The following is a 14,436-nucleotide window of genomic DNA, read 5'->3' as shown; positions in this document are numbered from 1 at the left end:
CGTCGGGGTGGGTGGGCAAAGCCTCCCGCCGGTTTTACTACTGGTTCTATAGAACCGGTCCGAACCGGGGGCAATCCACCACTGTTACATAGATATATAGAACAGTACTGGGTCTATTGGCAAACATTTGAATGAAAGTCTATTTTTGACTCCTAACGATTGGAGTACAGGTAGTCCTCAACTTACAAATGCAGTCGAGTCCAAAATTTACGTTGCTAAGCAAGACAAGTGAATTTTGCCCCATTTTATGACCTTGCCATAGTTGTTAAGTCAATCATTGCTGTTGTCAAGCCAGATTCACTTAACAATTATGTAGTTGATTCATGAAGTGAATCTGGCTACTCTATTGACTTGTCAAAAGGTCCCAAAAGGTGATCACGTGACTCCGGGACACTGCAACCATCATAAACACATACCAGATGCCAAGCATCTGAATCTTGATCACATGACCACAGGGATGCTGCAAGTCATAAATGGGAAAAACAGTCATAAGTCACTTTTTTTCACTACCATTGTTAACTTCAAACACTTCAATTCTCCAGGATTCTCCAGTCACTAAACAAATGGTTCGAGGTCTACCTGTAGTACCTTCCTCTCAAGAGAAATGAAATTGAAGAACAGAAGTGAACTATTATGAATCAAATTCCAGGTCTTATTTGAAACATGTATTGGTTCCATTTCTCTTTCCTCCTCCCACTTTTGCACAATCATGGAATCCTGTGAATGTCTTGCAATTTTGCTGTTGCCGCTGTGTCTTAAACTCTGGTTGCTCTCCCCAGCCCCCGCAGGGTGCATACAGGGAACCATGAAAGCAACTGCAGCGTAGCATCCTACCCCGGGTAGAAATAAAACCACAAGCAAGGGTTGCCAAATAACTTCCAGCATGTGGTTTTAAATAACTTCTAATTGCTTTAAGCAGCTCTAATTGAATAAATCACCCTCTGGCTAAGTACCGCTATTTAATTAGAAAAGGTAGAGTGAGTCTAAAAGAAATCTAAAGGGCCCAATTATGAACCATACTCATTAAAAAATTAGCCATACCTTAAAAATTGTTTGTTTTGATAAAAGAAGTGCTCACGTCTTTGTTGACCACCGACCTCTGCTGGCCATTAGGTGTAGCAGTGTGCTTAGCTGGATGTCTAAGGGTTTTGGGCTCAGAAGTCTACTCAGTGTTTTTTTTTATTTAAAAAAAGCTGAGTGCTGACACAGAATGGCAACAGTGAGGCTGAAGGACAAATAGCAATAATTTGCCCGTGGAATTAAATGCCAATATAGAAAGGTAGCGAATACTAAAACCAAGGCTTTCTGCTTCCATAGAACCTCAATTTCATAAAGCAAAAAAAAAAAAAAAAAAAAAAAAGGCAAATGGCCCTTCTGCCTTCACCAGCCAACTCATTTCTCCTACTCCTTAGTCCAGAGGTCTTCAAACTTGGCAGCTTTAAGACTTGTGGACTTCAACTCTCAGAATTCTCCAGCCAGCTATTCTGGGAGTTGAAGTCCACAAGTCTTAAAACTGCCAAGTTTGAAGACCTCTGGACTAGTCAATGCTAACCAGCTCAACTCACCCCTTAAAAAGTACCAATTGCGAAGTTTTGTTTCACACTTGTGTGTGTGTACATGTGCAGAGGAGATGTAAACCTCCACTTTACTGCCATCTTTTTTTCCCCTTCTGTTTCCCCATGGTCTCCTTCACCCAAACCTCTTCCACTGAATTTGCTATTTAATTGCATTGATTTTTTTAATTCATGGTTTTATTTCTATTTCTCCCTCCCTCCCTCCCTCCCAAGCACGCACCATCCTGGACCAACCCACGCTTTTTCACCTTCCTCCCATGGCCTCCATCTGTTTTTCCCTCCCCCTTCGAATTTTTCTCCTATAAGCCACAACAGGCATAATTTAGCCTCCACAACCCACAAATATGCTGTGAAATTCAAATGAAAGTGGGTGTGTGCGTTAAGGACCCAGAAAGGCGCACCAAGCAGGCAAAGAATAATTGCTGTTCTGAGAGACAGTTTTTAAAAATATCAATCTATGGCGGGGTGGGGGGAGAGATCGCATAGTGATCCCCATGGCAGTCTTCTGAAAGCACCTATATGTTCACAAATGTCACACTAGAGACTGCAGCATCCAGAACAATGCAGAAACACAGAGGCATTCTTCAACAGAGATTGAATTACAAGTGCATTTGAGGCAAAAAGCTATTTGGAAAGCAACAAAGTGCCGCACCTTATTTCTAGCAAAATTAAGACCACATGAAGAGAAATAGGATCTCTGTTTCAAAATACAGAGAAATGGTTTGTACCCTCCAATAAAAAGCTACCAGGATATAATGAAAAATTGCTGGCTCAGTAAGTACATCGAACAAGAACAGCAGCTATATTTTAGCCAAGAAGCTAATAATTTCAGTAATCTTTCTTTGAAGAAGTGGTTGAATCAGAAGTCCCTTATCAAATAGTCTACAATTCTCCAAGATACACTACTCGATCTCTTCCTGGTGTCCATGAAGAGTTCCACATATGGGGGGGCTCCTACTTCCTGAAATCTGCAAATCAACCAAGCAATCCTGGGGCCTTCAAAGTTGCAGACTCCAGTTCCCCCTTCCGATTATCTATTGCAATTGCAGCCAGTTTTAGCAATGAGCCCAAACACAGGAAACACTCAGCTCACATCAATTATTTAAACATTTAACAATTACGTTATCAGGCAATATCATATAGGCCAGCATGATTACTGCTCTTGTTCCTTTTCCTTGAAATTTGGAGAAAGGGAAGATTCTACCTCTCCCCCTTCCTGACATTGGCTGGTAAATTGGATTGTTTTCCTCCCATTTAGCTTGGCTGACTACCTATATTAGCTAAGAGATAGTTGTGTCATGTGATGCACCACTCCCATTCCCCACGGAAGTGTGTTAAATGGTTCCATGTGCTGCAGGAGGAGGCAAGGTATTAGAAATGCCCTAATACCCCTCAGCTGTTATGATTCTAAACCAGGGGTCTTCAAACTTGGCAGCTTTAAGACTTGCGGACTTCAACTCCCAGAATTCTCTCCCAGAATTGTGGGAGTTGAAGTCCACAAGTCTTAAAGCTGCCAAGTTTGAGGACCCCTGTTCTAAACCAACATTTTCTTGACGGTTGGACTTCAACTTCCAGAATTCCAGCAATGATCATATTGGCTGGGGAATTCTGGGAGTTGAACGCCACTCCTCTCAGAGTTGCCTAGGCAGGGAAACACTTTTATAAACAGAAAAGCCTGCAGTTCTTTGACGTCAAAAGCAAAAGGGGGACACCTGGGGAGATGCACACAGCATGTCTACAAATCTGTTTGGTGTTCAGTACTGTAAACAGATCTTGGGGAAAGAAATAGCAACTGCTCTAAGGAAGTAAAAGCAGGTGCTACTCAAGTACCCTGCCTAGTCTTGAATTTAAAAGCTGAACATACCTAATAAATAAAAGGTGTTTTAACTGAATGATAATAAACTTATTTTTTTTCTGTTAGTGTATCAATGGAAACAAGGAATGGAAACAAGCCAGGGAATTCTGTGGAGCTGGATAGTAAGTGTTAAAATAGCCCACTAAGCAAACCCAAAGGTTCAGCTTCCAATGTTCAACGAGAAAGAATAAGCTAACAAAAGGGGTTCCAGAGATGAGCCTGTTTTCCTTCACAAGGCATAATCATTTATCAGGCCTAAAAATGGAAGGCAAAGCTTCAGCCCCATTAGCAGCTAGCAGAGAAAACACAGCATGGATGTTTTATTGGCAAAAGCGAGAATTAACACCAGTCCAGACACAAGGTGTAGAGATAGGCTGGGAGAATCAGAAGCGGGAGTTTAGGCAGGTCCAGTCCCTTGTTGCATCCGTTTCATCAGTTCTTCATCCTGCATTGAGAGTTCTGTCAGTTTCTTGCCCATCCGCTCATGAATGTCCAAATACTTGGAGACACAGCGATCCAGGCACACGGATTCCCCTTTTGACAGTTCAGCTTCTTTGTAGTGGGGAGGAACACATTTACGATGGCAGGCATTGGTCATTCTGTGATTGTGCAAGAAGAAAAGAACTTGAGAAAACAGGTCATTCTTCAGAGTTCTACATGTGCTTTCCATTCTGACAACATAAAACACCTGAAGACCATCATGCCCACAACTCTAATGGTATCTAAAACATGATGTTTCCTGTAAGAGTTTAATTAATCGCTGATGCAGCTTTGGTTTCTTTAGGATCAAAATTACAAAATGAGCCCTTCTTGATCAACAAATAGTCTAGGCCAGGGGTGGGCAACTGGGGCCCTTTTACAACCTGTGGACTTCAACTCCCAGAATTCCTGAGACAGCCAAGCTAGCTCAGGAATTCTGGGAGTTGAAGTCCACAGGTCACAAAGGCGCCATATTTGCCCACCCCTGGTCTAGGCTATACTTTTGGACAGAAACTATCAATTCAATACTGAATTTTGTATACTGGACACTGCAGACTCAAAGCACCCTGAGTGACTTAGTTTAACCACATCTTAATATTCTAATCCAGATGACACTATGATGGAATCAGTTGCAGTACTTCATTCAGAAATCCATATTTTGCCTCAGTAGCTGAATTACAATAGGTTTCTTATTCTACTAACAATTCTTCAAATGCTTCTCTACCACCAGTGCCATCTTCTTTTAGCTACCATTCTGATTAAAAAGCACAATCCATTCAGTCAGACACTTCCAGTTACAGGTTGTAAAACAGACCATGAATTACTGCTATTCAAATGGATTAAACTTAAAAAACCAAAGAAAACAGGTATATCAGTAAAATATGACCAAGAGGGCTATATAGTTGAAACACAAGGTTATTATGCAAAACTAAACCTGACAAGGTATGGTAAGAAGAGATCCTATGGAAACCAAAGCAAAAACAAATAAGCAACCAAAATTTTACCAAGGAAAAGATTCAAGTGTGTTTCAGAATAAGCTGTCCTGATAGCTGAGGAAAGATCAAAAAGAGGAAATAAGGATGTATGAAGACTGGACATAGACATTCAATATCAAAAAAGGCACAAAAAGTTAAGGTTGTGAATAAATACAGGCAAGTATCAAGAAAAAGAAAAGTAGCAGAAAAAAAAAACAGAAATCAAGGGAAGTTTTTCAGCTATGGTAAAATATTCAACAAAAAAAATATAGAAAATATCTGAATGGGCAAATGAGATTCAAGGAAGATGAAAAGACTACACTTGGATCGTTTACAAAAGAGATTGTAAATTGACAAAGACATTTGAAGGGAGAGAGAATATATTTAGGAACTAGCTCAACAAGAACGTGACCTGATAGAATAGCTTCAAACGGGAATACATCAAATGCAGATGAAATGCCCACTGAATCCTTTAAAGCTGCAGGAAAAGAGGTAGTTAATGCTAACATCTCTACATGAGGCTTAGACAGTTGAAAACAAAGTGTATCTACCTATATGGGGCTAAAAACCTGGGACATATAAAAGTTCGCAAAAATTACTGAAATCCTACAAGCTAATAAATAAATACTTAACTTCTTACAAAAAGCAGCCATATAGGTAATCCTTGATCTACGACCACAATCAAGCCCCCCAATTTCCATTGCTAAGCAAGACAGTTGTTAAGTGAGTTTTGCCCATTTTACAACCTTTCTTGCCACAACTGTTAAGTGAATCACTGACAATGTTGAGTTAATAACATATTTGTTAAGTGAATCTGGTTTCCCCATTGACCATTCTTGTCAGAGGGTCACAAAAGGGGTTCACATGACCCTGGGACACTGCAACCATCATAAATGCATGCCAGTTGCCAAGCAACTGAATTTTCATTACATGAACACAGGGATGCCACAATCGTCGTAAGTGTGAAAAACAGCTATAAGTCACTTTTTCGGTGCTGCTGTAACTTTGAACAGTCACTAAATGAACGGTTGTAAATTGAAGATTACCTGTATATGGAAAGAAAAATGCCAAATAAAAAAAAAGGTTCTTTAAAAAAATAGAGATGTGCAAAATGTTTCATTGTTAAGTGTTTCAAGCATGAAATTCCATGAAATGTCCTCCTTTAAAGGGCAAAATTACAGTTTTGGATTGGAAATGTTCTCCAAAATGCTTGAAGAGATCCATTTTATGCTCAAGACAGGAAATATTGTGAAGTTTTTAGAATGAAAAAAATTCCAAATGAAGTATTTTGCACATGCCTACAAATTCAGCAGAGACCCAATATCAGGTAATGTAGCGAGCACAAGAAAAATAATGGAGACAGTATGAGAATTACAAGAGGAGTATGTCAGAACATGGAATGTATTAATGATTCATATTAATGAATATTAATGACTCATTGATGAATCAGAATACTTGAGTCCGTTGAGTAATGAATGAGAAGCTATCATAAGAAAGTTTAAAATAGAAGAAGTGAGACAAGGAAGCATGTTGTCCTCATATCTGTTTACCTCGTTCAGCAAATACATCACATTAAAAAGCAGAACTGAAACAATTAACAATTGAAATTAAAACTGTAACCAAACAGCAATAATTTGAATGTGCAGTCAAGCTGTGCATTGCTTTGGATTCTAAAATAAATACATTAAAAAAACTTTAATTTCTTAAATGAGGTCCCAAGGAAAAACATCTTTTTGCTTCCAGATCCAAAGTAATACACAGTCCTAACATGCAGCCATATCACTTTATTAGCTGCAAGTAAGACTTAGATAGTTGAAAAACATAAAAGAAAAACTCAGGTTGAATGTTAAGGGGGCCTAAATAATTATGAACATCACAAAACGGCAAAGGCAGAAAATGGGGAAGTTAAAAATCAAATAGCCTTTTTCCTTTTCCTTTGTGCTCTTATTAATTTTGTTTTGTCTTTTTTCTTTAATATCTTCAAACAATAATAAATAACACAACAGTGGTGACCTTTGTATTAAGCACTTTATTAAGTTTCAAACAGAAACCTTTATCATATAGTTTGATGTATCTTGCTGTATCATAAATACATGCCAGTTGCCAAGCGCTTGAATTTCGACCCTGTGGATGCTACAATAGTCATAAGTGCGAAAAATGGTCATAAGTCATTTTTTCAGTGCCATTGTAACTTTGAACGATCACTAAATGAATGGGTTATTGTCGAGAACAACCTGTATTCAAATAATACAATGTACTAATTAGGTTTACAATAATGCAGTAAAAAAAATTATAGATGATTTTTTTAAAAAAAAAAGTAATGCCAATTTATATTTAGTGAACATACAGCTTGCAGCAAAAAACATAATGTAATCATTGGTTTCATTTTGCAGGGCTTCAGAACAGATATTGATGGATACTGCACTCAGGAAACAAAACCTAAGACTATTCTTAGAAAGAAATTGCAAACTTAAAAATCATTATGGAGGATTTCAATAACAACAAATGTAAGCATAGTTAAAGCAATGATAGGGTAATTAAAAAAAACTGGACAAGAAAAATGAGAGAAAGAAGATGGATACCTTCAAATTATGTCTTTGAAATGGTTACTAAAAACACCATGGCATGCAAGGGTCATTGGTCAATTAGTCCTGGACCAAATAATGATTGGCACTTCCCCTAGATCAGAGGTCTTCAAACTTGGCAGCTTTAAGACTTGTGGACTTCAACTCCCAGAATTCTCCAGCCAGCAATGCTGGTTGAAGTCCACAAGTCTTAAAGCTGCCAAGTTTGAGGACCCCTGCCCTAGATGATAAGCAGCAAAAGATACAGATGGTCCAATCCTACCAGCCTTTCAAAAGGCTGTGAAGAATTGCCTCTCTGCTCAGAGGCTGGGCCAGACTGTAGTCATTGAAGCTCTGGTCTGCATTTATGGCCTTGGTATCTTCTGAGATTTTTAATGAGGGGCCTCAGCTTGGGTTTTTATATGACTGTTGGTATTTTTAATTTTTTAATTGGTGCCGAGAGTTTCAATGCATAGATAGGCAACCTTATAAAATGATTAATATAGTAGTCCTCCGCTTACAACAATTGAGCCCCAAATTTCTATTGCTCAGTGAGGCAGCTGTTGAGTTTCCTCCTTTTATGACCTTTCTTGCCTACTGTTATTAAGTGAATCACCGCAGCTGTTATGTTAGTAACATGGTTGTTAAGTGAATCTGGTTTCCCCGTTGACTTTGCTTGTCAGAAGGTCGCAAAGGGTCATCACATGACCCCGGAATGCTGCAACTGTCATAAGTATGAGTCAGTTGCCAAGCGTTTCAATTTTGATCATGTGACCATGGGGATGTCGTGTGAAAAATGGTCATAAGTCGCTTTTTTTCAGGGCCGCTGTAACTTTGAATGGTCACTAAATTAACTGTTGTAAGTCGAGGACTAGCTGTAAACCAAAATATATTGAATAAGCAAATACTTATATACTTTGGGGATATGAATCAAGTAGTGGATAATAAGTATGTTTGGCATATTTAGGGGAAAAGATATAGGTCAGGGGTGGGCAAATGTGGCCCTTTTACAACCTACAGCCAAGTTGTCTCAGGAATTCTGGGAGTTGAAGTCCACAGGTTGTAAAAGGGTCATATTTGCCCACCCAATATAGGTGGATGGGATTGAGGGGAGCCAACACCTTATTAGATTTAGACTTCCAAGACATCCTTTCTTACTTGTCCCTTTACCATATAACTGTTACTGCCAGTGTGTGCCAGTTCCAGTTCCTTTTATTTGCCTGCTTGTTTTTCATGTTTTTCATGTTTTATGTTCACAGATTCCTGAATGTCTGCTTAGTTTGCAGATATAAATATACATATGTTTATACATTTCTCAAGAAATAAGAAGCCTGTGTCAGCATATAAAAAGTCTATTCGAATGAAAGGTCAATGGAAGCCAGAACATTAAAGAATATGCAAAAACAAGCAAAACAGGAAAATCTTGCATTTTTGTATTTATTAATCAATGACAGTGACTAGAGATAAGTAGTTGTAATGGAACAGGTGGATGACTTTGGGGGATGAGGAGAAAAGATGCTACCTAGAAAACAATAAGAGAAGAGAAGCAGGAGCCCCCCGTGGCTTAACAGTCAGAGAAAGAAAATTGGAAAGAACCTGCCCTAAAATATCAAGCAATTAAAAGTGATGGTGGGAAGTTTGTACTTTCAGACTTGCAAGTTTGTTAATTCATTCATCTAGTTCTGTTTCCTATCTGATTAACCTGGGAAAAATGCCGTCGATTTTGCAATACTGAAAGTACTGTACAAAATTCCTGCCCCCACTTTCAACTGCTTGAACCAAAATTGGCAGAGATTGGTGACCATTCACTGAATTTCGGCCAGCGTTCTCTTTTTGGATATAAGGAGAGATTGTGAGATTGCCATCTGCAGTTGGGCCAGGTGCTTCTTCAGAACAGACGGCAAGAACCGAGGTTTTGGCACTTGGCTCGTGAATTGGGTGGCTGGGATTTCAAGTTAAGGGCAGCCTTAACACAGCCCATATGGACACAAAGTTTGCACAAGCTAGTAATTTCTTAAAAAAATTTGGATGTAACTAATTTTGAAAGATTTTTTTGGGTAAAAGTACTTTTGAATACATTGGAGACCAGAGGTGGGACTGATAGAGGTTGGAAAAAAAGTCATAGAACTTGTTGCATCTGATAACTGCAGCAGATAACTCCTCGTTAGTATAGTGGTAAATATCCCCGCCAGTCACATGGGAGACCGGGGTTCGATTCCCCAATAGGGAGCCTTCAATGCTTCTAGATTTTTGTGGTCTGTCCACACCTCGAAGGGGATTTTACTGCCCTCCAGGAATTGCCTCCAAGTAAGGAGGGCCCAACGGACTGCATAGGCTTCCTTCTCCCAGATAGCCCATCGTCCCTCAGTCTCAGAGAGCTTGAGGGAGGTGTAATTCTCCATGTAATTCATGGCTGCAATTCTCCCTTTGCATTTTACTAAAGCAGCACCATGGCCACATCACTGGCATCCACTTGTATTACAAAGGCTCATTTTGGTCAGGGTGTTTTAGGACGGCGGCAAAGAGACTTTTGAGCTTCTCGAATGCGGTTTGGCACTCTAATCACCAGTTTAGGGGTTGGCTGGGCCTGGGTTTAGCTTCTCCTTTCATTTTCAACAAGTTTGTGATCGGCAGGGCTATTTGAGTGAACATGGGGACGAACTGACAATGCAAGTTAGCGAAACTGAGGAAAATTTTAGCTGTCTACTTGTTCACGGAGGTTCCCACTCTAGAATTGCTCGACCTTCCCAGGATCCATCTCTATGCCGTTTTTCAAGCTTTGGTAGCCTACGAAGTCCAAGCTGGTCTTATGGAAATCACATTTGGACATGTATGCCCAAAAAGGAAAACATTTAGCAAAATCTACGAGGGAAGAATGGTTGGTGAAGACGATTGGAACTTGCTGAGATAGCCAAATTCCCCGAGGAAAGAAAAGCTACTATCCATGTTAATTGCTGATTAAAAAACCCTTATGGACTTATTGCCGAAAACAGGGGGGGAAATGAACTTATGATTTTTGGCTTTGATGATTAGACAGGTTGGATCAGGGGTGTCAAACTCAATTTCATTGAGGGCTGCATCAGGGTTGTATTTGATCTCAGGGGACCAGGATGGGCGTGGCCGGGATGGGCATGGCCAACTTGACATCACTCGTGTTGGGGGTGCCTGTGGTGGCCCGAGCGCTCTACCAGCAAAAACAGGCTCCTGAGCCCCATTTTTGGCTGTGACGGCATTCTGCAACCCTCTGCCAGGGAAAATGAAGCTCGGAAGAGCTGCCTGCAGCCCTCCCGAGCTCCATTTTTGCTGACAGGGGCACTGCGGGCCAGTCCTTTCCTGCTTCCAGGACGGTTTTGCAGGCCAGATCTAAGAACCCCCCGGGCCGGATCCGCCACCCAGGCCTTGAGTTTGACACTCCTGGGATAGATGATAGAAAGAAGGCAGACATTTTGTAACTTTAGAGAAAGGAGGACATTTATAATTGTACTTATAACTGGCATAAAGAAGTTTGGAAGCCACTTCTTTGTATCTTTTTCTTTATTTTCTCTTTTTAAAAAACCTTTTCCTTTCTTGCATTTCTAGCTTTCTCTTTTTTCATTTTCTGTCTTATCTGATATATTAGTTTTTATCTTTTTAAAAAAAACTTTTAATAAACTTATTTTTAAAAGGGAAAGCTATAATTTCTATTAAGAGACAGGTTGAGATGGTGAGACACTGCTCATTCATTCACCAGGAATCAAACTTATGGTGCCATCTTAATACACTATTTCAAATTCATCATGTCTTTAGCTCTCATCTGAAGAGATGTCAGGTCTTGAAGCTGTCAGATCTCGAAGCCATCTTTTGCACTAGGCCTTCAGACCTGCTACATTTATTACTGTGGGAAACTGGGAGGGGGGGGGCGTTGTATGAGCCAGGGTGATATATAGTCATAATAATTTGAACTTTTCTTTGGGTGGGGAAAATCTGGAAACTTTCAGATTCGGGTTTTCCCAGATATGCCAATATGACATCTCTAATAAAATGTAGCTTTGAAGAACTTCAAGCCTCGGAGTTTTATTTCGTTGGGGGTGTTACTCGGAACCGACACTGATATCCCTAAACTTCCCATCTCTTCTTATGTAGATTATTTTAATGTGAGATTTTAAAAATTTGCTTTGAACATGTGGCTTTAAAAACAGCCTAACTTCTTCTCAGGAAAAAGAACAAGTAAAAATACAGAATATCCAGCATAAACATACTGCATAATCAAGTATGCAAACTAAGTTCAATTTTAAGTTTTCTTTCTATAATTTTACCTCTAATAACCATTTGAGCATTAATAGCACTCTATCATAAATATCTAATCAATAGTTTCCAAATAGTGGGCCATAGACTCCTGGAAAACTGCAGAGTCATTGCAAAGGGCCCACAATACACATGAAACATTTTTTAAAAACCACTTACACAGTTTTGTTTTGTTTTTTGCTGGGACAGATATTGATAAAAAAAGTCAACTTCACTGCCTGGGTTGAACTTAAAGGGAGCAAAATACTGGGCTGGTCTAGGAGGAGACTAAAAGAAATAACAGCAGCCATTTTGTCTGATCCCTCCTTTTTTTCCTGGGTAATGCTAGTATTTCTCTTCCTCCCAGCATGCAAGTCTTCCTGCTATTGCCATACTCAATGCATCATAGCTGCAAATTGCCCATAAATGCTCTTGCTCCATACTAGTGATATTACTGTACCTATACTCCCCCTCCACTTTTTTTGTCTCCGAGAACTATCCAGTTATCTCACCAGACTTAAACCCCCCCCCCATCTCCTGCAAAGAGGGGCTCAGGACAGTGTACAATATAATACAACTGATAAAACAAAGTAATATTAAAACTAAAATTAAATTATAGAATAATGACTATGAAACATCAAAAGATTAAAAAAAAGTTCCTTCTTATATTTTCCTTCTCTCATAAATTGACAGCCTCATTCTCTGGTACTATGTTATGCTTTGTCGTTTGACTTACCACCAGAGCTACAGAAGTAGAGGAGCCCACACCTTCTCAGCCATATCACCAGCATCTCCACAACTAAAAACTCCTAAGCCTGTCCACTCACCTGAATGACAAGCAATGAGGTCTCATTGAGCTCCAGCATTTCATGCCCTGGCCACCAATGCCTAGCAAAAAACAGCTTCCATGATCAAAGTTCAACGACAATTGGAATTTCCTTATAAGGATCTAAATAAGTTTTGCCATTTTGGCTTCAACTTGGCTAATTGCAGATACCTATGACTATATTCCAATGGTGTAGTCCAAAATGAATGAATGAGATAATAACTCTGTTAGCTTTTTCATGGAGTTAAAAAACTAAAATAGCTTTTAAAAAATCTTGAACTTATAAATGTTAATACCTGTTGTACATATCAGCCATCATCTCCACTTCCAGCTCAGCTGCCAGCTGCTGAGCCCGCAGAGGATCCATCACAACTTCAAGTAAATGGCTTTTTTATAGCTGCAGAACACAAATATTAGAAGCTAGTCATTCTATCACCATAAAAATATGTACACGCACATTCACTAACTCAATAAAATTGTACATGCTCAGTATTTTATAACCTAACCCTATTATTCCTATTATAACATAATCCTATTATAACCTCTTTTGATAACTAATCCTTTTTTTTTTTAAATTTGATTTATATGCCGCCCTTCTCCGAAGACTCAGGGCGGCTTACAATGTGCTCAGCAATAGCCTTCATCCTTTTTGTATACTTATACAAAGTCAGCTTATTGCCCCCACAACTGGGTCCTCAATTTACCTACCTTAGAAAGGATGGAAGGCGGAGTCAACCTTGAGCCTTGGCAAGATTCGAACCCTGCAGTAATTGCAGGCAGCTGGTCTTAATAACCAGCTTAATAACAGGGTGCCTTAAACCCCTGTACTACCAAGGCTCTTTGTAATCTGGCTAATAAAATGTGAGAGTGCACCAATCACTTCGAGCCCTATTTCCCACTTTAACAATCAGTGTCATGGCAAGAAAAAAAACCCCACTATATCAACTCTTGAAGCAGAAAGAGATGGGGGTTAAAAGGCCTCAATGAGGAAAGGAGAAGCGTAAGATGGCAATTACTTGGATAGAAATTAAATTTAACCTGTACACGTTGTAATCTTGCATTTTGTATTTTAAATGTATGTCATATAGTATGTTTTATTTTAATCGTGATGCTGAGCTAACTTGATAGAAAGAAGGGCTTTCTCTGTTAATCTTCTACACACTTTTGTTATACTGGGAAAAAAATAAATCAAATTAAAAAAAAAAAAAAGACCTGAAGTAGAAAGGCGGATCTCAAAAGCTTTTTCGCACAGTGTGAGCTCCTTTGGCGGCTATTGCTGGCGATGGTGGAGGGAGGCGCGTCTTTTTACTAGCTTCCCTAATGAAAGTGGGCAAACCTATTGGTGTTTCCTACCCTATCTTCCCCCCCTTTTTCCTGTGCCTGCAGCCTCGCCTCCACCAAGACCCCGCTCCATCCTTTTTCTGCCTCCCCCATAAACTTCCATACACACCTCAACAGCCTTCCCGCTTTCATCCCTATCAAAACTCACCTTCGGCCCAGGTACCAACCGGAAGCACGAGGAAGCAGCACTTCCGCCAGTGGGTGCCTTTGGTTTCATTCCCTTCTCGGATACCATAGAAACTTTCCGGACGATCTTAACCTTCTCTAGGCAGCCGGAGAAGTTCTCGAATTACCACAGTCCAATACTGTAAGGTTCTTGTCATCACGTGCCAGGCGCGGAGCTACTGCGCAGCTGCGGCGTGGCGGAAGCGGTTTATTTCTGTTTCGAACCATAGAGAGGAGGGAGCCGAGCTAGAGCGCTGGATCGCGGCTGCCTGAATTCATAACCGGCATGGCTTCTAGCTAGGGAATTCTGGGAGTTGTAGTCCAAGAAGTCAAAGAAGGCTGTCCTGATGTTCCGGAGCATCGTAGGGAAGAGAGCAAGCCAGGAGCGATCGGG

At 40.0% G+C, this 14,436-nt stretch overlaps 1 protein-coding gene and 1 long non-coding RNA gene across 3 annotated transcripts; one reads left to right on the top strand and one right to left on the bottom strand.

Moving 5' to 3' along the window:
• Positions 1-3,714: 3,714 nt before the first annotated feature.
• On the bottom strand, positions 3,715-14,181 carry TIMM10 (translocase of inner mitochondrial membrane 10). Of its 2 annotated transcripts, none has more exons than XM_034420334.3 (3): positions 14,026-14,181; positions 12,833-12,933; positions 3,715-4,028 (listed from the first exon to the last, which is right to left on the bottom strand). In XM_034420334.3, exons 2-3 carry the CDS (start codon positions 12,901-12,903, stop codon positions 3,827-3,829), a joined length of 273 nt encoding a protein of 90 aa, XP_034276225.1. In that variant the 5' UTR covers positions 12,904-12,933; positions 14,026-14,181; the 3' UTR covers positions 3,715-3,826. The 2 variants fall into 2 exon arrangements, with proteins under 2 accessions (XP_034276225.1, XP_034276226.1); XM_034420335.2 differs by having other exon boundaries at positions 13,987-14,040.
• On the top strand, positions 7,301-8,860 carry LOC148116530 (uncharacterized). Its single transcript, XR_015731079.1, has 2 exons — positions 7,301-7,390; positions 8,707-8,860. It is a non-coding gene; the product is annotated as an uncharacterized LOC148116530 (long non-coding RNA).
• Positions 14,182-14,436: the final 255 nt, after the last annotated feature.

Source organism: Pantherophis guttatus, chromosome 1 (genome assembly GCF_059756535.1).
Source record: "Pantherophis guttatus breed Tessera chromosome 1, ASM5975653v1, whole genome shotgun sequence".
NCBI lineage: Eukaryota > Metazoa > Chordata > Lepidosauria > Squamata > Colubridae > Pantherophis > Pantherophis guttatus.
The sequence above is the reverse complement of the archived record's forward strand: the minus strand, read 5'-3'. Positions and strand labels throughout refer to the sequence as shown.

Excerpts from the sequence above, each read along its gene's own strand:
- TIMM10 (XM_034420334.3), bottom strand. The coding sequence starts at position 12,903 with ATGGATCCTCTGCGGGCTCAGCAGCTGGCAGCTGAGCTGGAAGTGGAG. Across the intron at positions 4,029-12,832 it reads ATGGCTGATATGTACAACAG|AATGACCAATGCCTGCCATC; the intron begins GTATTAACATTT and ends GCACAATCACAG.